The sequence below is a fragment of the Struthio camelus genome, chromosome 5, assembly GCF_040807025.1.
Source record: "Struthio camelus isolate bStrCam1 chromosome 5, bStrCam1.hap1, whole genome shotgun sequence".
In the NCBI taxonomy this organism is placed as follows: Eukaryota; Metazoa; Chordata; class Aves; order Struthioniformes; family Struthionidae; genus Struthio; species Struthio camelus.
This window is the reverse complement of record NC_090946.1, coordinates 78486397-78497803: the sequence shown is the minus strand read 5'-3', so window position 1 is coordinate 78497803 and position 11407 is coordinate 78486397. Positions and strand designations below refer to the sequence as shown.

General features: G+C 46.4%; 1 protein-coding gene across 6 annotated transcripts in view; it reads right to left on the bottom strand.

Annotated features, from left to right (window-relative positions):
- Positions 1–1787: 1787 nt before the first annotated feature.
- The window catches only part of SLC35F4 (solute carrier family 35 member F4), a 125396-nt gene continuing 115776 nt past the window's right edge, over positions 1788–11407 (bottom strand). For 4 of the 6 annotated variants that reach the window (XM_068947441.1, XM_068947442.1, XM_009670665.2 and 1 more), the window contains 4 exons: positions 5956–6081; positions 4536–4728; positions 3083–3172; positions 1789–2233 (listed from right to left, as the gene is read on the bottom strand). In XM_068947441.1, coding sequence (XP_068803542.1) covers positions 1992–2233; positions 3083–3172; positions 4536–4728; positions 5956–6081 — 651 coding nt within the window. In that variant the 3' untranslated portion in view covers positions 1789–1991. Of the gene's footprint in view, positions 2234–3082; positions 3173–4535; positions 4729–5955; positions 6082–11407 lie in introns of all 6 variants that reach the window. The other 2 variants (XM_068947440.1, XM_009670662.2) reach the window with 1 other exon arrangement.

Sequence of the window (11407 nt, the reverse complement as noted above, 5' to 3'; positions counted from 1 at the left end):
TTCACTGCAGCAGGCTGCTAGATGAGAGTTTCAGAAGAGCAAGTGTGCATGCCCAGACCTCATCCGTGGGGTTTAGCACGAGGAGGCTGGTCGTTTTGGGCTGGGGTTTCCTGCACTAGTTCTGCAGCTCTGCGATGGAGGGGCCAACACTGCTGCTGCCGCTCATAACATGAGCGTATTTTTGCGGTTTGCCTGGGCCGAGGGCAAGGAGCAATCCCCTCCGCTGTGCGGTGGGAATAGCACCCCACCAGGTGTGGGAATGCCACGGCTGCGGCGCTGCTCCAGCTGTGGGGCTTGGGGGGGGGGCCCAATGCCACGGGAAGGGGTGTTACAAGCAGCTAGCCAGGCCCTGTCTGCTGCCCCGGAGGTGAGACCAGTATAAATCACAGCTTTTTGCTGGCTGTGTGTGGTGTGCGTGTTTTGTTTTGTTTTTTTAAGTAACATAGTTATTATATAGCTAGTATTAGAGAAAAGAAGCATTCATTATTAATAATAACTTTTTTTCTTCCCCTGGCAAAAATACTGTGAACAAAACCATACTAACCGGTAAGTAAAAACGGCAAAAAGCAGGCTGGTCAGTACAGCCATCGGCATTACTTTTGAGTTGTTTCTCCTGCTCTTTAAAACAAAACATTTGCACAGGTCTCTGCATGGTGAGTGCTCTCAAGTAAGCGTCCTCTCGCTGAGCGCGTGATCCTGGGGCCGCCGTACCTGGGAACGGCCAGCCTGAATTACACAGTGACAGTCTTAAGGAAGGAACTGGGTGGGTTGGTTGGTTTTGGCTTTTGAAAGCGTTGTTGTTTTGTTTTCCCCACTGCAGAGGTTAAGACAAATATTTGTTTGGCTTAAAGGAAAAGCACTGGAAAATGGGAGCTGCCATCTCCCAAGGATGCTAGTGCTGCAGGGTACTCGGTCTCTCATGAAAGCTGGGCGAGCAGCTTTTCTAGGAGAAAAAGATAAATGAAGTTATTTTGTTTTTAACCAGAGGCACCCAAAACGCAGAGCCGCTGCTGGAAAGTTGTTGCAGAGATGCACAGACCAGCGTGGGTCTGGGAGCGCGTTCAGCGAGCGTGAAGCTATGGGTGGGCTCGGCTGTTTCGTAGCTCTGCGCTAGGACAGCCTGCAGCCGGGCAGTCGCAGGCTCCAGCAGACCGTGCCTGTCATGAACAGGGTCAGTTTGTTAGCTAAGGCTTTGACAAGGTTTGAAGCTGGCTGATGGTGTAGTAAAAGCATTAGAGTTGAGGCTATGTTCAAAATCGGCTTGCGTGCCCAGTTGGGTTTCCTGGAGCAAGCAGAAAGCCTATGCTTCAGGAAGACAGGGCTTGGATGATTCATCTTATCTTCTTTTTTGTTTTTTAATTTAACATTACAAGATAGCTCAGCCCTGTTCGTCAGGGTTTTGAGCAGTTGCTTGGTCAGACTGCTTCTAACTGTGTGAATGGTTTCTAATTGGCAAAGGCTCATGTAAACACTGTTCTCCTGCATTCAGAAGGAAGTTTCTCTCTTCCAGCCACCCTTGGCAGCAAGGGGTCACAGTAATGCCTGGCCACACTGTTGCCCTTTTGGGTGTCCCACGTCCCTAAATAAGCATTTATTTTGATAATAATTCCTTTACTTTGAAGACAAGTTAATGTTCACTTTTGAGATTTTGCTGGAAATGTCCAAGATGGGTCTCCTTGATGATGACCCTTCTGCCACCAAAAGGAGATCAGTGATGTAGACTTGATCCTTATTATCCTTATTTTAAATCTGCCAGTTCAGTAAGACACAAGCTTAAATGCTTTTTACTACAAAACATTTTATTGTGGTTATTTACACCTGTTCCTTGATAAGTGTATAAATGTAAACATTTATTATAGATGTATTTCTCTTATCTTAGAATTCATCCCCAGTTCAGAGTAAATGTTATTTTTTTTAAGCATACTAGTAGTGAGGAAATTTCAGCTATATTCACAGAATATACATCTGTGTGCAGTTAAAGTCCACCAGCTCTAAGCTAGTGGTATAGACACTGTCCCATTAGCTCTACTTCTGCTTCTCGTGTGCACACTGGAGTCCGTGATGTCGTCAGCATGATCCTCACTTTTCTTCTCCTTTAAGCTGTTGATGAATCTCAAGGTTATTTCATCCCATTCTTCAGGGAGAAGCATCAGCAGAAACCCAATGCAAATGATGATAGTGGCCCCCAGCCTCACTACACTGAAGATCATCTTGTGCTTCAAGAGATCCACAGCTGTGAAGAAGAAACAAAGGTGTCATCAACAAAAAAAACTGCAAAAGGATGAACTACACCATCAGATTAGCCCGCTATGTCTCCATACCCCACATGTTGGACTCTGGCTATGACACTGGCCACATCACTTTCAGTCTTCTAGACCAACCGACTCCTAGAGTTCAGAGCATGGCTTTGACCCCACAGAGCGGTACTGGAAATGCCATGTCTCTTCTATGCCTCGCTGCCCTCACATAGACTTTGAGGAAGCCTTACAGAGCCAGTTTAGCCTCTGGTTTCCCTTCCTACTGTAAGGGAAGATGCTTTATGGTAACTCTTTATGTACAGCAGGTTGTATCAGCACAACGTTCCACCAGTGATGGAGAGAGACCAGCATGCAGGTCAGGATGGAGTCGATGTTCCCAGATTCTGCCTCCCAACTCCGCAACCAGCTATAACAGCACACCTGAGCTTCAGGAAGAGGGGACCCTGGAGTAACCTTCCACTCATACATCCTGCCCTGCTGCTGCCCATCAGGTCACCAGCACGGTCCTGAGCCACAGCAGCAGCACGCTGACCCCTGGCGTCTCGGCAGCAACTAGCTCGGGGGCTGCAGGCAGGGGGTCAACCTGCCCTCTCCTCTGTGTGGTATGGACACACCCCTCACTCCCAGCAAAAGGAGGAAGGCCAAAAATTGGCCTTTACTAACTGAAACAGCCAGAATCGCTTGGAGCATCTGGGGAAGCTGGATGACACTGAACCACTCCGAGATAAGTGATGGCAGACTTTGACCATTTAGACAACAAACTGCTCCTGCTCTCCGCACATCTGTGCACTTTATCTTTTGACCAACACGTGCGTTAGCTGTACCTGCATTTCCAGGGACGCTGAGCACTGTGCCAATAGAGATCAGAATGGGGTACGTAAGCACGACGCCAACATTAACCAGAATGTTAAAAGCTGGGGAAAAACAAAGAAAATAATACATGATTATGGGGAAAAGCACTAGAGTTGGATTCTTCTCCTCCACCCTGACCTCACAGGTATGATATATGCTTAATACATACTCCATAATGTAAGGACCATGAAGTTACGGATTTTTGCATATATGTGGGTATAAAATGAGTGAAGTTCTGAACAGGGGAAGAATGAGAGCTGTAGGTCTGTCGACAAACTGCAATACTGAGGTATCACGTTTCCATTTTGGTGCTTTGTTCAAGCTTTAAGCAGACTCCAACAACCTAGTTTTGCTTCCATAAACCACTTCTTCCACAGGAAAGACAGTGAACCCAGCTTCCCCTCCCAGCTCACGGTGGATTAGTTTCAGTGGGACTCTTCTGTGGTGAAGGGCCCCACACACCTCTGGCTGGACCACGCATGACGTGATGACTGCACAAGGCAATGCATATTCTTAAGGACACTAAATACAATTAGCCTATGAAGTTAATTGCAGACTAAGCAGACTGTCCCAAGATCATGTCTTGCCTACTTGCCTTATCCCTACTTTTTATTCCATAGGTGCTGACAGAGCTGCTGCAATTAGGCTTAGAGCAGCTCCAAGGAATAGCAGACACACTCTCGTGCCACCTCAGCCACCAGTCCTGCCGTAGCTCCAGCTGGCGGGGTAGAGGGGCTATGTACAGACAACGGGAGCCTCTCTGTTTCCATTTAATACACTTGTAGCGGAGACAAAAACCTCTTCAATTACAAAGTAATAGAGACTTCAGTAAAGGCAAGGATGTTCTTATATCTGGAAATTAAAATGCCCCTGGGCTGAATTCAATAGATGTGCTGCCTGGCTGGAGAACGGCAACTGCGGCTCCGGCAGGGGAAGCTTTGTGGAAGAGAGGAGGACAGGTGAAGACCGCATGAAACGAAGCAGTTAGTACCAGCCTTCACAGGCGGTGGTGGCAAGGCCATGCAGCCTCCGTACGGAGCCCATAGCACCCACCGAGGTGCCCCGGCACGGGGTGTCCCTGTGTCCGCGCACGCAGCCCCGTCAAGCTGGTTGCGCCAGCTCTCTCTGGCGCAAGAGAGAGCCAGAGAGAAAGAAATGCCTATCGACCAGCTGTGGGAACGCAGAGATGAAACCAGAGCAGTTAGGGCGACTGGCTCATGTTTATTCTCCGTTCCCAACGTTTGTATTAAGGCGTCCTGTGAAAAACGTTAATCATTTCTCAAGGAGTACCAGTTTGCACTGGGATCAGGTTTCATCTGTGTGGGAGCTCCACTGCTGAAGGAAGGAAAAGGTTTGTGTCTGAGGCTGACTTTGTATTGAAGGAGGGAAGAATTAGGAAAAATGAGTCAAACTTTTAACACGTACCTAACCAGAGGCCAGCTACTCCGCACAGGTAACCCCACGGCACAGCAGGGAAGGGAGACCAGTACTCCACTTTTGTAAAATAGAGTATGACGGGAGTAACAGAGATGAAAATGAAGTTGAAGAAGCCCAGCGTAGAAACAAAATGCGCAGCTTCACCGAAGTTCGCACTGCCAAGAAACATTTTGAATAAAACCTGCAAAAGAGAGGAAAGAGGGAGGTTTTTAGACCTGTGCCTGTCCTGGGAAGTGAAGTCCTCCAGCTCAGAGTCCTCTGGGCCCAGGGAAAGCCCTGACTAGGACAGGGTGCCACAGTCCAGCCTGCTCCTACAGAAGGGCTTTGCAAGGGCAACTTTGCTAAGGTTTAGGTCTTTTCCTGCATGTTCTGGCACAAAGCAGCATACTGTGGTGTTATTAGAACAGGGAAGGCTGAGGCTATATAGTGAACCTTAACACAAAATGCCATGAGGAGGAAGTGTAACTAAGCACCCGAAGGCACCACTGTTTACGCAACAGAAGTTGCAGGATTTGGGCTGTGCTGGGCATTGCTGTGATTTGTGAGGGGACCCCAGTGATTTCTGCAGCATCAACCTGCTTTGAGAGGAAGCTCTAGCCTGGAGAGACTCGTTCTAGGCTCACTGGCAGCACAAGCCACTGGAGGATTTGTCCTACACAACCCTCAATTCGTATAGTTCCCCATAATTCATTTGCTGCATGTTCTCAGTGAAGTTATCAGAGAGGCACCAAAGTCTAAAACAAAGAGGCAACTTTTCATCCCACTGCAACTCCGCCCAAACTTCTCTTCTTTACACACGCTCCCCCACCGAGCTGGCGATAAATACAGCCACCTTTAGCCCAGCTGGTTTCTAAATCAAACGTATCCCTGTTGCCTTCATCCTCTGGCTGCGCTACTTTCAAGCAGGGGCTAAAGCGCCGCATGTCTCTCGTGCGCGGGCTGCACCAGGCAAACGGGCTCTCAGCCCGGCACGAGTGCAGAATACACAAGAGAGCTGCACTGCAGCCCCGGGAGCAGACGGATGTCTTCACCCAAGGAAACGCGACACTATCTGCGTTCAGTCTTTCCTCCCTGCTGCACGTGGCAAGCCCATTACAAATAGCTTCAATAAATGGCAGCGGCAGGAAATGATTAAAACATGACACCAAACGCCTCGTGGCATAATAATGGAGATTTCATTAAAGGCTCATAAAGCAAAGTCACTCTGACTATTTGGCAACTACAAACTAATTATACCTGTAGTAAATTTTGTGACAGTGTGACACTGCCTGCTCAGAACATGAATGATGCGGGGGGGGGGGGATGAATAAAACATTTATTTTATAGTGATTTGTTTTGTACTCATGCATTTTTAACATCAAATATTAAAGAATGTAAGAAAGAACATCAATAAACAGTTATGACCCACCTTATACAACGCAGATGTAGAGGCTGATCCGACAGCATATGCTACTCCGATAATTGAATCGCCCTGGAAACCATCTGCATATGCCATCATTACAATTCCTGTGATTGCCATTATTGCTGCAACTATCTGCACAAACAAAGCAAAGCAATGATGTCAAGCACAGCACAATTTCATTACGTGGCAAAAGATTATCACGGTGTGGGTTTTTAACGAGCGTCGCTAGCTACTTTCTCTAACTTTAAGCTTGCTTTCTTTCCCTTAAATAGGTGGTTATGTACTGTTGGGAGTGATGTAAAACATAATGAAAGCGTATGCATTGATAGCAATCTGGCTGTATAGCTCTGCAAATTCGCCTGGGACCTACTGACAGAACAGGCGCCACTGAGTATTTTAGAAGCTAAACATCCACTTTGGAGATACAACTCCAAGACCAAGAACTTCTTTTTAAGATATTATTTTCTTCTATACAACAAAACAAATATTTAGAATGCCACCAATGTGGCTTGAACTATAAATATTTTGGAGAGCAAGCTACACTGGACTCATTCATCCAGGAGACTGAGCCCTTTATTGTGGACTAGCTGCAGACAACGGGGAGCACTTCCAGGGCTGCTCCTGCCCTGGCTGGTTTTTTTCATAACAGCCAAGCCAACTTCCCTGGCAAGACATAGCCAAATTTCTTTATGAAGCCTTTACTTTGTTGCCTAGCTTTTTTTTTTGCCTCATGTGAAAAGCCCAGGTGGAGTTTCTAAGGAACATCAAAGAAAAAGAACAGAAATAATTAACTAACTACACCTATCTCAGCTCCTTGGTCCTGACTTCTAAGAACTCCGAGCAGCGATGGGGATCCTTCCAAACTTTTTATTCTTTTGAAAAAAATTTCATTTTTCTATCTAATTGCCCTGCACAGGAAATACAGGTCTAAATACCAAAGACACTGATTACTCAGCTTCCATGGACTTCAAAGGAAAATGTGTTTCCTCAGATCTGGAAAAATTATAGTATAATTTCTGTTAGGCTCTTTATATATATTTTAAAAAATTATGATGACAGTACATGTTTTATCATTATGGAAAAGGCTGTTCATTGCAGGCCGCTTAGTGCCCTGGGCACTTACTCGCTCAGGTCCAATGCTATCCCTCTACTAGAGCTTGGCCGAGTGCAGCAGATGCACAAACGCAGATTACCAAAGCAGGCTGCTGCAGAGCCACCAGCAATACTTAGGGTTCAGACAGTGGTTTCCATCGTCAGATCTCCATTAATTCCCACAACACCCTACCGAGAGGGACAAGGAGGGTCCTCCCCATTTGGCCAAAGGCAGATACAAATGTGGTTAGCCTTGACAGCGCTAACCTCCAAAAACACTACTCAACTGCCCTGCTCCCTAACGTAACAGCTGCGCCGCACAGGGCTCTTCCCCCTTCCTGCTCCTGCAGCTCTGGTACAGCTCTGAAGCCAACACTAATGCAAGAGCAACACTGGATTCAGTTTCCTCCCGGCAAACATCAGTCTATTGCATTTAAGAAAATGTTTACTACTAGATGAATCTGAGCCTCACATGCATTTCACATACATACACACTACACACTTTTTTAAGCTATCTTGATCAAACCACACATCCTTTTGCAGAAGAACCGGACTTTCAGCTCTTACATAGTTTTATCAAGAGTCCCAGAAAACCCACTGATATTTGCACTGAGTAGCTCTGAGCCAGGCTGAGGTAAGAAACACAAAAATTCCACAGAACTATGTCAATAGAGCCAGTCGCTGAGCAAAATCTTGTTTCAAGGGACACATGCCTGACTCAGGTAAAGGTGTCCACACGTGGGACATAACTAGGAACCAATAGTTGACTCCCAGGGTAAAGGCAATCTGTGACACTATAGCTAAAAATGTTAATACTCCTAAAAGGCGTAAGCCAACATCTTAATTGGGGGACTAAACTCCTGGATGGAGCTTTAAGTATCTCTCACTGTCAGCCCTATTTTACTACCAAAGGGACAGATTCACAGATCATGGTGGGTATCTATATCCCAATTAACTTCCACTCGAAACATCCACGCTCTGAGACGCTGTCCTCAAAAGAGCTTTCCTTGCTGTCACCTAAACCTGAAGGTCCTGAAATGCCTTTGGTACATCCAAATGCACCATGAAATGTCACTTGGTACCCCCAGCCCTAAGCATGCTGTGAAATACCTCAGTCTTCTAATATTGATACTATTACCCCCTCGACCTAATGACTGGGTTGGGGGTCGCATATGTGCTCATGCTTTCTCAGGGACAATGCGATAGTTCAATGAGATCTGGCACACCTTTGGCTAGAGGGGACAAAACAGCTTCCCTCCCATTCCTTCCCAGAAAAACACAGCCTGGTAGTTAGGCTACCTGGGATGAGTGGTTGAGTCCCTTCATGTGGAGGAGGGACCTGGAGCCAAGCCTCCCACCTCTGCAGTGATGAGGGCAGGGGAGCAATGCTCCTCTCCAGCCTGTGCCTTGAAAGAAAGGACTGCTTTTGCATTTTAAGGATGGGCAGAGAGGCTTTTCACCATCAGGAAATTCATCTTAAGTAAGTCCCACTGGGCTTCAAAATACAACCCTTCCTACAGTCGTTCCTGGAAAGCCTTCCAGGCTGAGTCCAGATTGTCATTGGCTAACTCTTCTGGCTGGACACACAGCTCAGGGCTGCTCACTTTGTGGGGGTGGCATCTACATCCCTCCGCAGGACTAGCCCTCATCCATGAGTTAGGTCTTCACCAGGTTGTATTTTCCAGTGCCTAAATGGAAATCTGGCTGTCACCCTTGAAGTGACTTGGGCTGTTGGAAGACACCACCCTCTGCTGATCACCCTGCCGCAAAGTCTGGATGCATCTGTCAGAGGACACACATGCAAACACCCATCATGCATCAATGCTTATTTTGATCCTGAATTTATATCTGTTTGAGAACCTGTGAGTAAAATAAAGTTAGTTAAATTCTCTTGGAAGAGAGGGTTTCAGTGGCATTCACAGAGAGGTGTATGACAAATGTATACTGAAACATTCCTGTCACCACCAGATACATGTCAACAGTGCGTAGTAACTGCAAGCACAACACAGACCTGAAGCCTTGCTGAAAAGCCAAACAAAACTCCCCTTCAGCAGGAACGGTCCCTACGGAACGTCTCCCTCCTACCTACTGTTTAGTGAGTAGCTTGGTAGTAATAGAAGTCTGTAACACTGCTGTTCCTCTTCACACTTCATCCTAGGATATGAATATCGCAGAAGTCCAGCCCTGAAGCAACTTAGAATAACACTCAGGACCTCTTAGGAATCAGAATGACCCCTCCATTAACATCCTCGAAACCTCCCCCCCTGCCCCGCTACACTGCATGTCTGCTTTGATCTTAGGCTGCATTATACATCTTGCATTGCACATAAATTCAAATTTCATATTTCAACTGTCAACCGACATATTTCAGCTACAATACCTCAAGCAATGTCTCCCACAAGACAAAACAGAAAACTCCAATGTGATTATCCCTGTCTTCAAATTGAAAGGATTGAGATTTAACCCTTAATGAGTTCAACACTGAGACCCAGCAAGTGAATCCTTTTCTTGCATGAATGAAAACTTCCGTAAGTAGATCCACCATCTCCAGTAGGAGATTCATGTGCCACATGAATGTCTGCTTGCTATTAGGAGAAACACCTTCCCAGCCTGCCTACAGAGAATTTGGAGAGCCAGTTTCCTAATTTTACCCAGAATTTGGAAAGCCAAGCACCTCTTCCCTGAAGTGACTAAAATGACAGACAGAAAAGGAGCGTCATTTCATGAGACATTAGATAAATAAGACCTGACACTGGAAAGCAGTAAGAACATTTTTTAAACTTCATGTTCAAAGCTCTTCCTGCAAATTAGACACCAGTGCATTAGCACAACTGACCTCTGCCCAGCAATCATCTCGTGTTTGCTTTAGAAACCTGAGTGCACATCCTGCAGGCTTCTGCACACTGACAAGAAGCAGAAAGGTCACAGCAAAGCAAAGTTGGTTGTTGTAGCTGACAGCTTGTTAAACAAGGCTTTTGATTATAGGAAGAGGTTAGAAATTTCCTTCTGGGGTCTCCTAAATAAGGACTGAAATAGCTTTTTTGTTTTTCCTCTCTCCTTTTTTCTGGAAGAGAGTTAGGCTAACCAACATTTCACCAAGGAACATCTTTTTCCATGTGGAGCACAACAGAAAATGAGATGCGGTAGTAAAGAAACCTGCCATCAGGATGGCTACAACCAACCTTTCCGGGGGAGGAAAGGAAAGAAGTCCTCAAACCACCCTGTATCTCCTTAATAAGCATTAACTCAAGTTCACAGATGAAGCACAACCAAAGGCTTGCACATGCCAACATCTAAGCATATGGCTAAAGCTAAGCATCATAAACCAACAGCACTACTCAAATATGTGAAGTCTTTTAAACGTTTGTGCTTGCTCCGAACCATAGCCATCTTTACTCCCAGAAGGCGTAGTCTAACCTGGACACAAGTTATATCTTACGAATTCGTAACTTCAGAAGTTTTCAAGCAAACAAGACTGTGGTGTAGGGATCGTGCTGTATCTCCCTGAGCGGTGCAGTAGGTACTCAGGATACATAAAGCCTTAAGTGTTGAATCCTTACGCTTCTATAGCTAAATGGCTATATATTCATCTCTGAATATTTCCTTTGCATATTAATACCCTTCCTCCAGCACACTCCACGGAGCTTAAATGCAGCCAAGGCAGTCCAATCTTTGCACAGAGACCCCAGTAGTCTTCCTGCAGCTACTCTACACTTCCACAGGCAAGTCTATATGCCGTACCATAAGGTGGCCATCAAGACAGGTTTGCTGTCCAAATAGACAGCACGTCTGGAAACCCAGCCCCCTAGCCTGGCTGGCAGCTGCTTTCCGAGGTGCACGGGACCAGTAAGCTATCAGTCGGCTGGCTGCACACTCAGATGTGGCCCGCGGGCTGTCCGCAGGCAGTTTGGAGGCTGCCTGCGACAACTCCGTGCAGCCTGGGAGCTGCAATGCTGAAAACACGTGGCAGAGCCCCTGGGTCTTCTTCTCAAGGCCAGCCAGATGGAAGCTGTCTCAGGTAGGCACATACCAGCTGCATTCTCACCTCCCACGTGCTGCAGACATGCCCTTAGGCTCCTGTGCTCTGCAAGAGCTGCTAGGAGCTGAGTTCCTTTGAAAACCTGGCTGTGCTGCTGGGTGCTGAGTGCTTTTGCAAAAACACTTGCTCAGAGTATATGATTAGGCCCTTATTTCTTATCATTCCTTTATTGTCCAAATAACCTAATTACGCCTGCTCTCTGAGAGTCTTGGGACTGAAAGCAGTAGCAGCAGTCAAAATATAAAAGGCTAGGTCTGTACTGCTTTGTCGTATTTTAGTTCTCAAACACTCTCCTGCGTTGTTATTAACATCATTAAGTGCTATTCT